Source organism: Truncatella angustata (assembly GCF_020726525.1).
Source record: "Truncatella angustata strain MPI-SDFR-AT-0073 chromosome Unknown BKA67scaffold_1, whole genome shotgun sequence".
Classification (NCBI taxonomy): Eukaryota; Fungi; Ascomycota; class Sordariomycetes; order Amphisphaeriales; family Sporocadaceae; genus Truncatella; species Truncatella angustata.
In genome coordinates this window covers 2,689,617-2,704,394 of record NW_025763381.1, presented here as the reverse complement: position 1 = coordinate 2,704,394, position 14,778 = coordinate 2,689,617, and the positions used below count along the sequence as shown (strand labels likewise).

The window sequence follows — 14,778 nt, the reverse complement described above, 5'->3', positions numbered from 1 at the left end:
ACACTGTGCACACTCACTTGGAGAGTTTGTGAATTCGAATGACGTCGTTCTAAGTAGAGGATGGACTCTTCGAATCTGCCCACGGAATCTGAGGAGAGAGTTTGCACAACATGGATAGTATACTGCCAAAACTCACCAATAGCTCAACTGCGTTATCTGAAAGTGACGACTGCCAAACACGCGCCAACCCATGGCGTGTGCTCAGGAAGCTACTTCTTTGATAGCACCCGCTCGGTGGAACTCGTGAGAGACGGCTCGTGGTCGCTACATAACCACTGCGCTTGCATTCATAGGAATAACGGTTCCTTGCCGTTGTGGCCTTCCCTGTGGACTTTGCGGACTCGCCCTTTCCCGCCAATACAGAAGTCCATCGGATCACTGCTCTGAAAGTTGCGTGTGACAGATTGCTGGATTCAGGTGCAGATACTGGTCACGAATTACACAGTCTCCGCCTCTGCAGTAACTTGATGGGCCGCTGCGTTGAAGCCGGCAGAATGCCGTATCGCCATTGTGTGTCTTGTTCCTGCAACATTTCTTTCGTCTGACAGAGTGGAGAGTTTGTGTATGACAAGTCTGCATTTGATGCACCAAGCAGCTCATCTGTGTTACGGCCATCGCCAAGAAAAGATTGGCTTTCCCACAAGATCACACAGCTCATTTATGGCCCCATGGATCATGGAAGCATGAATGAGAGCAAGTTCAATGGTTAGGCTTTTCGGCATGAAATTGATTGTCAGGAGGCTAGCACCAAAGTCACGGTTTCTAAGAGTATCACAGGCACTCTCTCTGTTGTACTATGAAGGTCAAGAGCCGTCAACTTCCCCGCGCACGTGGTTCACAATTATTCATTGCTTGTTTGAACGGCTGTCTCGTCGATACACTTCCACACTAACGAGGGTTCTCGGTTCGTTGACGGATTTTTGACTGCCGGAACAGACTTAGTACTAAGTGGAGCTGGGGAGACGCTATGCCTTGGCCCGTCCTTCAGGTGGATCAGGATCCTGGAGATTAGGATTTTGTCATGTATTGATGGATCTCGCTGGCTGGAATCAAACGTGCAGATTGATTGGCAAGCTGCCAGCCCAAGCTCAATATTCCCCGTTTCTTCATCCAATGCGTCCAGCTGCTCCCATCCACTCCGGTTCGTTCGGCGCTCGTCGCTGCTAGACTCTAGCATCGTCGCTAGTCGCTCTTGACCTCCCCTAAGGTTTATGTTTGGACGTTCATGACTAATAATGGCCCAGCAGGGGTCCTGGTTGAACTTCTTCCTGTTGGATTTGTGTGCAACGATGTCTACTTGAACATTCTCTCGTTGTGTATTGTATGTCTTCCAGTGTTAAGATGACCCCACCTTTTCTCGGTCATCACCCAGTATCGCCCTAATTCCAATCCCATGCATTTTGTATCCCCGGCTCCATGCAAGAAAGATCCGGCCGTACTTTACACCTCCAAAGTAATGTATATACCTTTGCACGAAGAATTTGGCCGACCCAGCCATCCCTACTACGAAGCACATCACTGAAAGTAGACAGCTGAGTAACATCAACTCGTTTCAGAAACCCCCAACGCTATATACACGTATCTAGTGTAGCCACTTCACCTAATTGTGTTCACGCAATCTATGTTTTCACGCAATCTACCCAACTTTCGTATTTCTTGCTGAACAGTACAAGAGTACGCCGGCGGAGATTATTCCTTCTGTCTTGCCTCACCACTATCACTTCTCTTTGAGAAATCACTGCAGACTCTTCCTCTCACCGCCGTCGGCGTGGGCTAAACCGGATTGTCAGTAGCCTACCAATACTCTATCTGGTGGGAATCATCTCGACGTGACCATCTTCTTGATTGTCCGTGTACCTTTTGCAAGATTTATCCATAACGTGGTAAACTTATGGCCAGGCGGTTGGACCGAGCGATAGGCCAGGCGTGATCAATCATCTGGGTCAGGAGCCCAGGTCCAACATTCATGATGGAGTCCTCAAAATCACCACCTTTGGGCTCGACCTCCACCCCTTCACCTAAGGACGTTTCGCCGGGTCGGGATAAGCCTGACGATGATCAAGCAACTAAGAAACAGACCGTGAGGAAGAGGACCAAGACTGGTTGCATGAGTACGTCAACGTGGTTTTTGGCTACTTTTTACACTATCTGCGAGTAAAGTTCTAACGCTCACAGCTTGTCGGCGACGACGCATCAAGTGCGATGAAGCAAGACCGGTCTGTGGCAACTGTATTAAATCTAAACGGCAGTGCGAAGGCTATAACCAGCGAGTAATATTCAAGGATCCGCTTGGCGCTTTTGCACCATTTGGGCCTTTGGCCTATCCGCAGCCGTCTTCTCAAGCGCTTGTACGGGAGCAACAACTTTCGGCGGCGCAGCAAAAATCAACATCACCTCTCCAGATTATAGCACCAAAGCCACCACCATCCGGATACTATCCAGGACCTGTGCCATTAGTCAGCCCGCCCTTTCCAGGTCAGGCCCCTACTGTGATCCCGCCCCAAGTGAATGCCGATCCGAGCTTCTACGGTATACAACCGACGCCAGTCTCAAAGTATACCTTCTTCCCCCCAGAAACTATTGATGCCTTCGGCCAAAACCGATGGAGACAGGGCCCACCCCCGACAGAAACACAGTTTGAGCTCCAGCAGTTTCGCCCAAATGATGGCCAGAATACTGCCGAAGTTTCCCAGCTTCTGCAGCCCCAACCTCGGCATCTGAGCGTACAAACCGATAATGGTGAAAGTTATAGACACCATGAAGCGTACGAACCTCACAGCTTGCCACAGTTAGATGGTATCGACGAGGAGGAGGAAGAGTATTCGTATGACGAAGAAATGGGCGAGTCAGATAACGATGATATGATGATCCAAGAGGGACAGTCTCAGCTGAACATGATCGTGTCCCAGAGGCTTAATGACCGCTTCGACTCCTTCGACATTCAGCCGAGAACATTTGCACTTCACGCTGGTCATACCATGACAACCTATGAGTCATCACCTGCGAACTCACCTCTCAATGATAAGCAGATAGCCGATGTATTCTGGCACTTTGTGAATGTCACTGGCCCAGTAATATCCTTATACGAAAGACACCCCTCTGACGGGATGGCATACTTGCAAGGACCTCAAGTGAAAGAGCGGCAGCATATCTGGACATGTAAGTGCGACCCCGATGCCTCCTAGACCAGAAGCTAATGAATGGAACAGACACATATCCTGTTCTTGCGTTGAGTCACCCGGCCTTGCTTCAAGCGATTCTCGCCATCGGGAGTTTGCAGATAGCCAAACTCAAGATGGTCCCGCCAACAGCCTCGCTAAAGCATTACCATCTCTCATTGAGAAGAATCGCGCGGAACGTGGGTAAACCGTCCAAGAAGACGCAACCATCGAACCTGGCAGCCATCTTGCTGTTGGCCTTCTACGAAGTATGGAACTCAGACCATGGAAAATGGTGTAAGCATCTAATAGGTGCCCATTGGATCATCAAGGATATTCCATTTGAAGACATGACCAGGAAAGTCATGGACATCAAGCGACGCTTACGTCACAAAAAGCTCACGGCAGTGCAAAATCCCCCAACCCCTGCGTTCGTGGGATTCGACGAGGGACCCTTCAGCGCCTTCGGCGTTTTTGATCATCATTTTGAACAGCCGTACGATCCATTGCAGGGCGAGTCAGATCCGTTATATCACGATTGGGATATGATCGACGTGTCGTTGCTCAGCATTCTGACTGGGAAAGTGATTGATCCTGACGAGCTTGGCATGAAGCCAGAAGAACATAGTAAATACCCCCGAAGTCCTGGAAAGCTCACAGAAAAGGATATAGACCTCTATGAAACACTGAGCGATCTATATTGGTGGTATCTCAAAATGGATGTCTACCAAAGCGTCCTTGGCGGAACAAGACTATTGTCAGTCCCTCTACACATGAATTACTCGAAGCGTCACTCACCTGAAGTAGCACGAAATATAACCTTTGGACGCAATGTCTGCCGAGAGCTCCAATCAATCGATCGGATGCGATGTAAGTCCAAGTCCACAGTGCGTCAGAGCATGTATGTAACAAAGTCTACAGTTATGGAACATTCGATCATCTGGTGCTGGTCTTAGGTCGCCTGACAGATTTTCAGTCACGCGATCTCGTCCGAAAGCGTCGTTTCTTCAAAGCCAGAGGAACATTCGGGCCTTCGGGCGCACCTCCCGGCACTTTTCCGGGCATGGTGCCCGCCTCAGATCATGTACAACAGCCGATGGGCTTCAGTCCACCCCGGGAAGATCCATCCTCCCCACGCGGCGACCCTGAAGAGGAGGATATGGACAAACTCACTGTCCAGGCCTACCAAGATTGGGAAAGCCTCAGGATAGCCTTCGAGGCCTTCCAAAATAGCCTTGGTCCAGATTTCCAGCCGTTGGATCAAGACTTACATCCCATGTCAATGTCGCCCTTCGGCCCTGCTCTGCGTTACAGGACGTACAGCATAGCGGGCATTTGGATGAACTACCTCATGGGCATGGTCATTTTGCACAGAGCGCACCCGCAGATGCCACCAGTTGCCATGATGGCAGCACCCATGAGTGCCCAGCAGACTATGCCGTACGCCTTTCAGGTTGCGCGAATTGCCGCTGGTCTAGAAGACAATCTGAGTATATTGGCGGAGGTCAGCACACTGGTCAGCGCAGCTTTGATCGATAGTGCGTTCTGTTTGTTCGTCGCAGGTGTACAGGTATGATCCCCAAGATCTCACACCTCTTCTCATACGCTTCTGCAAATTTCTGACAGGGACCCCATACTCACATGAACTTGCAAACAGTACCAAGTGGACGCCCAGCGGCAGTGGCTGATCCGGCACCTCCACGACATTACCCGTCTGACGGGCTGGGAATCCGCGCGCCAGATCGCCGACGGTTGCGAGTCCGCATGGACGCGGGCGGCGGCCAGCGGTCGGGGCGCGCCCTATACCCGTTCGGTCGACCACGATGCCATCATGACCGCCCACCTGCGTCGACCGAGCTTGTGGGGCAACCCGCGCAGGATTGATCAGCGCATCCTGGAGATCGAGGACGAGAAGTGGGTGCTCGACAAGGAGGACAAGACGCACTATGCCCTGGGCATCATCGGCGTCCAGGAGGATCTGGAGAAGCTGGATCTGGACAGTGTGGAGAAGGAGGACGAGCAGAGTGAGAGGCGGATCGAGGAGGCCAGGGAGAGACGGACAAGGTTGGAAAGGGAGGAAGAGATTCGCGTGAGGTGAGATCGGTTTCATACACATGACGAGTTGGATCTTGTGTTTGGAGGCTATGGGATTGTATGGTACAGGAAGAGATCGTGGTACGGGTATGTTCTACGGGGGAGTCCTGTATTTCAAGGATAGATGTAGTTTTTTTTTTCTCCTTTTCTTCTTCTTCTACGTCTTCTTCTTTCTCCCCTTCTCATTTCTTTCCCTTCTCTCCTTCTCTCTTGGAACTGGGTTCGGAGTAAAGTATTGGTGAAACTAATGGGTTCAGCTGATAGCTCGATGTCAGTATACTAGTGAATCAGATACGCACCAATAAGAATGTTGAGCTGCAGAGGAGACGGACGTGAGAACTAGGCGACAACAGCAACGGTGCTTGAATTTGGCTTTCATGATGGAGAAGGACTGCTCTAAGCTTCCGGGATTCTTCGCACAATACAGTCATTCAACTCTAACACATCTGTGTGCTCTGTTCGCCAGAACCTTTGAGTTGGTAATGTTCTTTTTCTGCAGTGGGTGTGATCACCGAAACCGGTAGAGAATTGAAATCGGTAAGAGGCACACAAGGAATGAGCTGTCACTTCTCGCGCTCGCAGGATGTAATCTCCATGTGGACTGGCCACCCCACAGAGCTCTCGATTTCGTTTGTCGGCATGGTTCGACCGTAGCTTACAAATGGCACGCTCAATTGGCATTGCCCGTATCTCTAGCGATGCGTGTTCTTGGAAGCCGCGTCCGAGCCTGGCATCAAAATCGTTACATTTTATCTCTGGTCTATCGTCTGAGCACATGCCATGCGGTGCGTGAACATCATCATGAAAGCCGAGTACCGAGTACCGGGGTGCTTAGTTTGCGGGGAGTCTCTCGACGACAGCAGCCATCTCCTCGTCTGTGTATATTCTGAAGCCCTTCTCCTTCGTTACGCTCGCCAATTGCACGTTCTTTGCATCCAGCTTCTCCTCCATAACTTGCTTTAGCGTCTTCAGGACCAGCGTCTCGGCGTCGACGATCGTGAGGGACTGGTTGCATGTTAGCGACGGCGGTCCAAGGGCGAGACTTGTTTGCTCGAGCTCACCTTGTGGTACTCATTCTGCAACTCGGCCTGTGCGCCCTCGCTGCCACTTCCGATTGCCTTTGCGTCGTAGCGGTAGAATGTACCACTGGGCTCGGCGTGGTACAGTGAAGGGCCATCCTCATCGTAGCCAGCGATCAACAGCGCGACACCAAAGGGCCTGCTCATGATGCTCTCCTCGCCCTCGGCGCTCTCGCCAAATCTCAGGGCCAGGTCGCAGATGGCCTGGGTACAGCTCTCGACCCTGAGGGGCTCGTTGAAGTTGAAGGTGTGGGACTGGGACTCGACACGGGCGTGCTCGACCATGCTGCGGGCGTCGGCCTGGAGGCCGGACATGGCGCAGCCGATGTGACGGTCGATCTCGACGATCTTCTCGACGGAGGAGGTCTCGAGCAGGGTGGAGGTCACACGCTTCTCGACGCCGAGGACGACACCCTCGGATGTTGCGACTCCGATGGCCGTGGAGCCGAGCTTGATGGCCTCGAGACTGTATTCGACCTGGAAGAGACGGCCCTCGGGGGAGAAGGTGCTGGAGGGCAAGTTAGTGTCATGGTGTGGCAAGACGAGGCTCAAATGGGGAGCTGGATGCTCAGACGTACTTGATACCCCGATCTGTTTGCCATGTTAGCTGGAATGGAGCTTGAATGTACATGTGCAATAGGGCATACCATATTCCGATCTTGCCATGAACATCTTGGCGGTATTGTGTGGGTATGTTTCGGGGGGGGAGGTGTTGTGTTGTAGTTGATTATAAAAAGCCGAGATGGGTGCGGGTTGTTGTTGTTGCTGCTGCCGCCGTCGTATCTCTGGGTCGTCACTGAGGGTGCAGAAGGCTGAGGTTGGATGGATGTATTTGGGAGTGGTTGAGAGCTCGGGCTAAGGTGGTTACTTGGTAACTTAGTGGGCCGTAGAAGCTCAAGGCTGCTACAGCGTTGACGAAGCTCCCCTTGAGCTCCTTGAGCCCCATGAGCCCCTACCAAAATGTCCTCCGGGCCTTGGCTTAGGTAACCCTTGTCAGCAGCTCGGGCGCCTGAAGCACTGACCATGCACTTTTGATGCTTGTACTTCCAATGAAGCTCAGACCGAAGCTGGAGGCGGGGCTCTGTGATACAGACGAAATAGCCTGCAGCTTGCTCACAAAGGAATCAGCACCGCAAGGGGCCCGAGGTTTTAGCGGGTATTTGTTGTACATTGTAACCATTGCGGTCCATCGTAGCAGCAGCGAGTAACAATTCAAATGGCATGAGTTTGGCGCAAGAAGAAGACGCGCCTGCTGCCCACTTTGACGCGCATCATATCGCACCTGCCTGCAGGTCCCAATGCGCCGCCGCCTATCCAATGATTCGGTCGCATTTGAGCCCAACCTTTGGACAAAAGAAGAAAAAATATCACAACAACAAAAACCAGCAGAAGTTCCATACTCTCGGCGCGACATAAGGCAACAACGCCCCGGCTAGACAATCCCAATGTCGCCGTGTTGTCACTATGTCGTCCAGGCTCTCAAACCACCCAGATAGACGCACCAATGTAACCAACGAGACTGCCACAAATGGCACCGCTGCTGGTGCCGCTGCTGGCTCCAGACCCCGCATGACATCTACGCATAACCGCACTGCCACAAGAAGCGGCCACGACTCACCACAGTCAGGTTATGATAGCAATTCTACCACCACAGCCCACAAGCGATCGGCTTCGGGAAACCCCAGGTCTAGGAGCGCGACTGTCAATGAGCGCAGAACTGAGAGGGTCACAACAAAGGAAAAGCTAGTGTCGCGCACCAAGAGCCCCGACAGACGGACGAGGGACACCGCGCCGCCAGAGAAATGGAAGCCAAAGGAAACCGTGCGCCCACGCACCGCTGACGGGAAACAAAAGGAACCTGTCATTGAGGCCCCGTCCAAACCATGGGATCCCGTCGCCGCGTTATCACCACACACCTCGGCGCCCTTGGCCAACCGCATCATCATACCTCCCCTGGCTTCTGAAATGCCAGCGGCCCTGCAGCCAGAGCCCCTGCACGACATGTCACTGGAGGCTCAGGAAGCTGCCATCATCGAGGATCTGCTGTTTGTCTTCATGGGATATGAGGGGCAGTATATCCGATTCGCCTATACGTACAAGCCAAGAGAGGAGCGGGACCAACTTACTGGTCCATCTTACAAGACGTTGCCTGGTCTAGATCCCAGCTTGGAGGACTTGACGCAGGGGATGTTGAAGATGGCCTCGCACTACTCCGCCCTTGAGTATTTCGTCGATGTCCAGAGTAGGGAGGAGTTCGGTGCTGTTAACCATGCTCTCTGTGCAGCCATTCGGAAATTTCTGCAAGAGTATCTGGTCATGATTGCACAACTCGAGACACAGTTTCTCACCAATGATACTTTCACCCTACACGTGCTCAATATTCACACATTACCGACGAGCCAAATGATGTCACAGCTTTACTCGTTAGCGCATGAGTTCTTAAAGCGCAATGCTTTGTTGGATGAAGAAAGCGAGGAGGACTCGGATCCCGATGATATCGACCAGATCTTGGAGAATCTTAAAAAGGGCGGCGACATTGTGCCAGGTAACATGACCGGCAAGAAGGTCTGTAAGGGGGTATTGTTATTGGGCTCATCACGAAGAGGTTGGAGACCATGTCGGGAGATCCGGCGGCGAGGACATTGCTCACATCTCTTCTTCGGGATGCGACTCGGCCCTATATGTCCATGTTGAATGAATGGCTCCATCGCGGTGGTATCAACGACCCCCATTCCGAGTTTCTCGTCAAGGAGCAGAAGAGCATCAAGAGAGAGATTATCGACAAAGATTACACAGACGACTACTGGGAACGAAGATACACGCTACGAGAACAAGACATTCCACCGCAACTGCTAGGCGTCAAGGACAAGGTGCTCCTGGCTGGGAAGTACTTGAACGTGGTGCGGGAGTGTGGTGGTGTTGACGTTAGCAAAGTCGCCCAAGATCTACCCACCAGTTTCGATGATCCTCGATTCCTCGATAATGTCAATAATGCCTACGCGTATGCGAACGAGTCGCTCATGAGACTCCTCCTCACTACACATTCCCTTCCAGCCCGACTTCAGTCCCTGAAACACTATTTCTTCTTGGATCCATCCGACTATTTTACTTATTTCTTGGAGCTGGGAGCGTCCGAACTACGGAAGCCCGTCAAGTCCGTTAATACCGTCAAGTTGCAATCCCTTCTCGATATTGTTTTACGCCAGCCCGGGACAATAGTGTCAATGGATGCTTTCAAGGAAGATGTCTATATAGAAATGAACGAGGTCAGCCTCATCAAGATGCTGCAGCGGGTTGTGAACATCACCGGCATGGAGCAAGGCGAGGCTCTCCAACCTCTGGGGAACCAACCAGTTGAAAATGACAAGAACGCCAACGGTTTCACGTCACTCCAACTAAACTACAATGTGCCATTCCCCGTATCATTGGTTATCAGCCGGAAGACGATTTGGCGATATCAAGCGCTTTTTAGATATTTGCTTTCGCTCAGACATCTGGAGTCGCAACTATCGACCACGTGGCATTCTCACAACAGGGGTATTGTATGGTGCCACAAGTCCTCTTCACGGAGTCTTGAGATATGGAAGCGGAGAGTGTGGACCTTGCGAGCTCGCATGATTGTTTTTGTTCAACAGCTACTCTACTTCTGCACGCTTGAGGTGATCGAACCGAACTGGCAAGCTCTCATGTCAAGGTTGAGAGCCAAAGATGGAAGTATTGACGGCTCCGGCAAGCCAGATCGTACGGTCGACGAATTGATGCAGGACCATGTGGATTTTCTAGACACTTGCTTGAAGGGCTGCATGCTTACCAATGGCAAACTGATCAGGGTAAGCACGCTGTTTTCTGCTCTCATCATCGCTGACAAACTCAAGATACATTCCAAACTCATGCAAACCTGCACAATCTTCGCCACTTATACGAATTGGCTCTCTCGAGAATTGGAAAAGGCAGATCCTGATCTTATCGGCAACATCAAGCCTCCCAACATGAGTAATGAGCAGTGGAAGCAGTTCCAAATTGCCAAGTCACAAAAGTCTTCGTCGTCCCACAATGACAGCATGTCTTCTAACAGCACGCTCCATGACGAGGAGACCAAGATCAACAACCTTTTTGAGATAATCAAGAAATGGGAGACGAATTTCAGCAGGCATTTGCAGATCTTGTTGGATGCACTGAACCACTATGCTGCCACAGAGACGGTGGTCCTGCTGAGCTTGTGCGCAAGACTTGCGACAGCGAACCAGGGGACAGAATACGCGGGGTTGAGAAATGAGGAGGACATCGCAGCATGAGTGTACGCATGTGTACGGCGCATTTCGTCATACGGTGGGTGGTTGGCTAGTTATGATTATGGCGTTCAGGCCGGAAAGCGATACAGGGCTGCCAAAACTTACGAAGATACCATGATTAAATGCTATTCAAACCTGTTTGAGAAGAGAACAAACATGCGACACTGGTTTGAATCGTGCTGGTTACCTGCCGGCTATGTACTCATTACCCTTCTTGGGTCACGCATCTTCCTTTCAACGCAAGTCTCCAGTCGTTTCACCCACTAATAAGCCCCCACAGCCGTTCCATTTTTCTCACTCACCCTTCTCGCCCGTTCTAGCCCGCCTATTTGCCGGCTTTGTCCAGGAGTTCCTTGGTCTCTGCCATCAGTGCCTTACGCTCCTTTGTCAGGTGATCGGTCTCCATCATGAATAGACGACGGATCCCACTTTTTACTCTGACAGGCACGTGTATATCATATCCTTTGTGGAGCCTTTAGGACGGCTGTTTTCAGATCGTCGTGAAAGGGCGCGCTGATCCAAGATTTGAGATCTTTCCGTTTGTGTGAAATATTTTCTGCCGACTTGTCGTTGGCGGCATCGTCGGTGCGTCATCGGTTGGCTTCAGCCATGGTCGTGAGATTTCCGGGTGCTGATGGAGGAATTCTACCTAATGCAAAAGTGATTACTTGCGCCTGGATATGGACTGGGTTTTGCATTAATGGAATTTCGTTCTATGATATCCAGTGGATCCAAGAAGCAAGAATGGAGACATCGACCGCACAAGAACACTTTGCTCGATATAGGAAACTAGAAACCCACAGTAGATCCAACGAGCACAATTTTGTAAGATCATTGAGTGAATTCCATATTCGATGCTTTCTACTTGGGCCCATTGCTACTTTTACAGTTATGAAGGCAACGCCAGTCTCGGTCGCTCGGTCGCTCGTGTAACTTTACCTGACATACCCTGACAGTCGGTAACCATCCTTACACATTAAAGTTCATCCTGGATCATCAAAACCAAGCTCTACAAATAGTTGCTGCAAGAAAACAGAGTAAATGCGGTGCAGAGACTAGACGTGGGCGGATTTATTTGCCACTTGGATGTTTTGCGTTGAAAGGGGCATTTTGTTTCGCTCACCCTTCTGAGTAGCACTTGGACGATCAGATGCGGATGAATTTTTGAATAGCAAATCAATTCCTGCCGCTGGTGGGTCCTGCCATAGTCACATTTGATGACGATGGCGATGGCGATGGCAGTAAAGGTTTAGCAACGTTGGGTTTGCCAGTGTAGTAGTACTCCAGAGCTAACATCTGCATCTCAAAGAAGCTCGCACGGTAAAGAACTGTGAATCAACTATCCGCACTCCGCTGTCCAGATTCTATGTTATCAAGAGCAACCATCAACTATTTTGGATATCCTTAATAGGTTATGGTGTCCTATAAGTCATCCTCTTAATCGGTTGTTAGTAAGCCTAAGAACTTGAATGAGCCACTCGGGGTTATAGGGCCAACTGGATATATGGTTAACTCGATAGAGCTTCACTGTCTGGTTTTATTCAAAAGGCACCAAGCTCAAGCTCCAACTCATGCCTCTACTGTTTGTAGAACAATTAAATGAATACTTCGTCGCCGTCAATGGTCGTCTCTCGTATCCTTGACGACGTTCTCAAGCTGCTGCGACATCTGAGCCATAGGCTCATATGGTGAGTGCGAATGTGTTTTGGAGAGCATCTTAGAGAACATGTTGCTGATATTCCACTCAACATCAAAGCTTATGTCATATTCTTACGACCCAGAACTATAGTTACGATTCAGCTATTACCATACCTCTTTAAAATATCCATCGAAATTGATAGCGCGAACATTTTCTTATTCCTAGATGGTATCTACCTCCCGCTATAGAGCATCTACCAGGACAGGATTCTTTATAGCAAAAGTGACAAGAGCGGCGCGGATATTTTCTATCGACATAGCATCCACCCATAACCAGAGCTACTATTCAATTGGCTGTGAGATTCCATCAGGACTACTAGCCACTACTTACACGGGTACGGTCCCGGGGTTCAAAGGTCGCGGGTAGTCATCCAAAGACATTGAAGGGCCTTGATCTGGCACCCGCTCGTTGGCCAGAGGTTGTAAAGGTACATAGGAAGGTATATAAACTCCCTGCGCGGGTACGGAGCAGGCTCAAGGTTCGAGAGACTGTCAACTCGCTGACGTTTGGCCGAATTGTAGTTTGACATTGCAGTAAGTGCATTTCAAGCTTGAAGGGAATAATTTGAAGAATAAAATGGATATTCCTATATGCATTTGCAGACACTGTAATATTAGATATCAGCGATACGCGTTATTCCTGAAGACGGACGCGTAAATTGATTGTGGAGCATCCCTTCATTTGCAATACCGAATCCAAAAAGAAGAAAAAGTTACAGCATCCTTGTATTTAATTGGCGAAACGGCTTGACGCAGAATCGATAGTACAGGTGGTTAAAAGTATCAACGAAGTCGCGTAACTAATATTCTCCACTCTTGGTAGAATCGAGAACGAAGGGGTCGCTTATCTAGCAAGCAAAGAACTATATTAATATGCAAAGGTCCTTATCCAACTGATAGATGCTGTGATGCTAGCTGCGGATATGAACACGAGGGCGCTAGGAACCAAGGACAATAGTCTTAGCACTTCGCAAGGTCCCTCGTGGTATTAATGAAGTTCACGGAAGTTCACGGAAGTTCTGTCAGCTCTGATAGTTGTTCAGCGAATTCAGATTTGCTGCACGTGTAGGGCGTGATCAAGGTGATCGATGAAGGTGAGAGTAATCATCATACCTTGTGAGACACTGCCAAGATGGCGTAACGGGCGTAAGAGAAGGACGGAAATAACGATCTTGACCTGCCCTGAATCCAAATGAATAAGGCCTACTAAGTATATAATCCTCGGCTACCTAATGGCCGAAGACAGCATGTAAACTTGCATGCAAGACTTCTACCGTGCTTATGCACTAGTAAAGGTAATTTAACCAGCGCAGGCACTCACTGTTGAGTGTTGGATAGTGTCAAGCCTGATCGTAAAGAGCTTTGTATTTGTTGCCTCGGATTCTGTGCATAAAATTTAGGTCTTTCTCATACAGCGTGTTAATCGAGATGAGAAGAGAATTGTGTTAATTTGCCTGTAGCCCTGCTTTAATTTCATAGCACTTCTGCTGGTTAGTAAGGACAATAGTTACGGCTTTCCTACCTGCAAACGGTTCTGAAAGGCTAGTTGGAAAGTAATTAAAGCAATGAAGGTATTTGGGAGGTACTTGGTACCGGTCAGATGTGGTCGTTGTTGTATGAACACACGAGTTGAATTGCTGCGATAGCATTAAGAGACAAAGACTATGAACTTGTCGGGCACTTGCCAATTTTGTGAAGGAAAAACAAAACGTCCCGTAGAGAGTCCTGGAGGTGACACCACTTTCCATACAAGAGCCACTGTAGGGGCGCTTGACTACGATGCTACGTGTATTCTAGTGCTGGGAAGTTCTCTGTGCGCCCTGAAAATAGGTAACAAAAATGGTTCCATTGTAGAGCGATGGTTCAGAACGCTGATCAAAGTCGTCCAGAGTTGCCTAGATCTGCGTAGCTCAACGACCGTGAGAGAAAATACTTCAGACGAAAGGCAAGACTTAACAACCGGCCCTGAGTACTTGAACCAATCACTGATGGTCACCACTGCGGCGACCAGTAAAATACGAGAGACGCCAGATAGTTCCCGGCATGTGTAGTTGACATACCGTCGAGTCACCAGGTGCGCCAAGTCTTTCTTCGCCACCGCTCTCGAAAGCACAGCAGTTGGTGCTTCATGCCTCAAGTTATGCCAGTAAGACGGGCAGATACAGCATCTGAACCTGATGTGAGTGATATGTTCCTGTGAACCCCAAGCGTACTAGACACAAACTCATAGTAGCGTTATCGAGCTTCTGTTATACATTAAGCGACCGCGATGGCTCTTCCAGTAGATTGATGCTTTTTAGGATAATGGGAGCCTACATGGACTGGTTGTTAGTGATGCGGTCATGAAGTATGTATGAGGAGCATGCGCGTTACTGAATAGTCCAACAGGTCAGAAGGGATCTTTTCGGCACCAAAACAAGAGGTAAATTTTATGGCGTAACTAAGTCTTCACTCTCG

General features: G+C 49.9%; 3 protein-coding genes across 3 annotated transcripts; 2 read left to right on the top strand and 1 right to left on the bottom strand.

Moving 5' to 3' along the window:
* Positions 1-1,572: 1,572 nt before the first annotated feature.
* Positions 1,573-5,452, top strand: BKA67DRAFT_25187 (uncharacterized protein). The gene is made up of 6 exons (XM_046095753.1): positions 1,573-2,111; positions 2,176-3,157; positions 3,208-3,915; positions 3,966-4,028; positions 4,080-4,728; positions 4,816-5,452. Exons 1-6 carry the CDS (start codon positions 1,967-1,969, stop codon positions 5,254-5,256), a joined length of 2,988 nt encoding a protein of 995 aa, XP_045963834.1. The 5' UTR covers positions 1,573-1,966; the 3' UTR covers positions 5,257-5,452.
* Positions 5,453-6,083: 631 nt separating this feature from the next.
* BKA67DRAFT_589582 (nucleophile aminohydrolase) lies at positions 6,084-7,003 on the bottom strand (the record flags this gene model as incomplete). The annotated part of the gene is made up of 3 exons (XM_046104486.1): positions 6,084-6,257; positions 6,314-6,891; positions 6,979-7,003. The coding sequence occupies 3 exons, from the start codon at positions 7,001-7,003 to the stop codon at positions 6,084-6,086; spliced, it is 777 nt and encodes a 258-aa protein (XP_045963833.1).
* Positions 7,004-7,426: 423 nt separating this feature from the next.
* BKA67DRAFT_545456 (spindle pole body component alp4) lies at positions 7,427-10,772 on the top strand. Its single transcript, XM_046101326.1, has 3 exons — positions 7,427-8,876; positions 8,906-10,161; positions 10,207-10,772. Exons 1-3 carry the CDS (start codon positions 7,796-7,798, stop codon positions 10,624-10,626), a joined length of 2,757 nt encoding a protein of 918 aa, XP_045963832.1. The 5' UTR covers positions 7,427-7,795; the 3' UTR covers positions 10,627-10,772.
* The last annotated feature ends 4,006 nt before the right edge of the window (positions 10,773-14,778 follow it).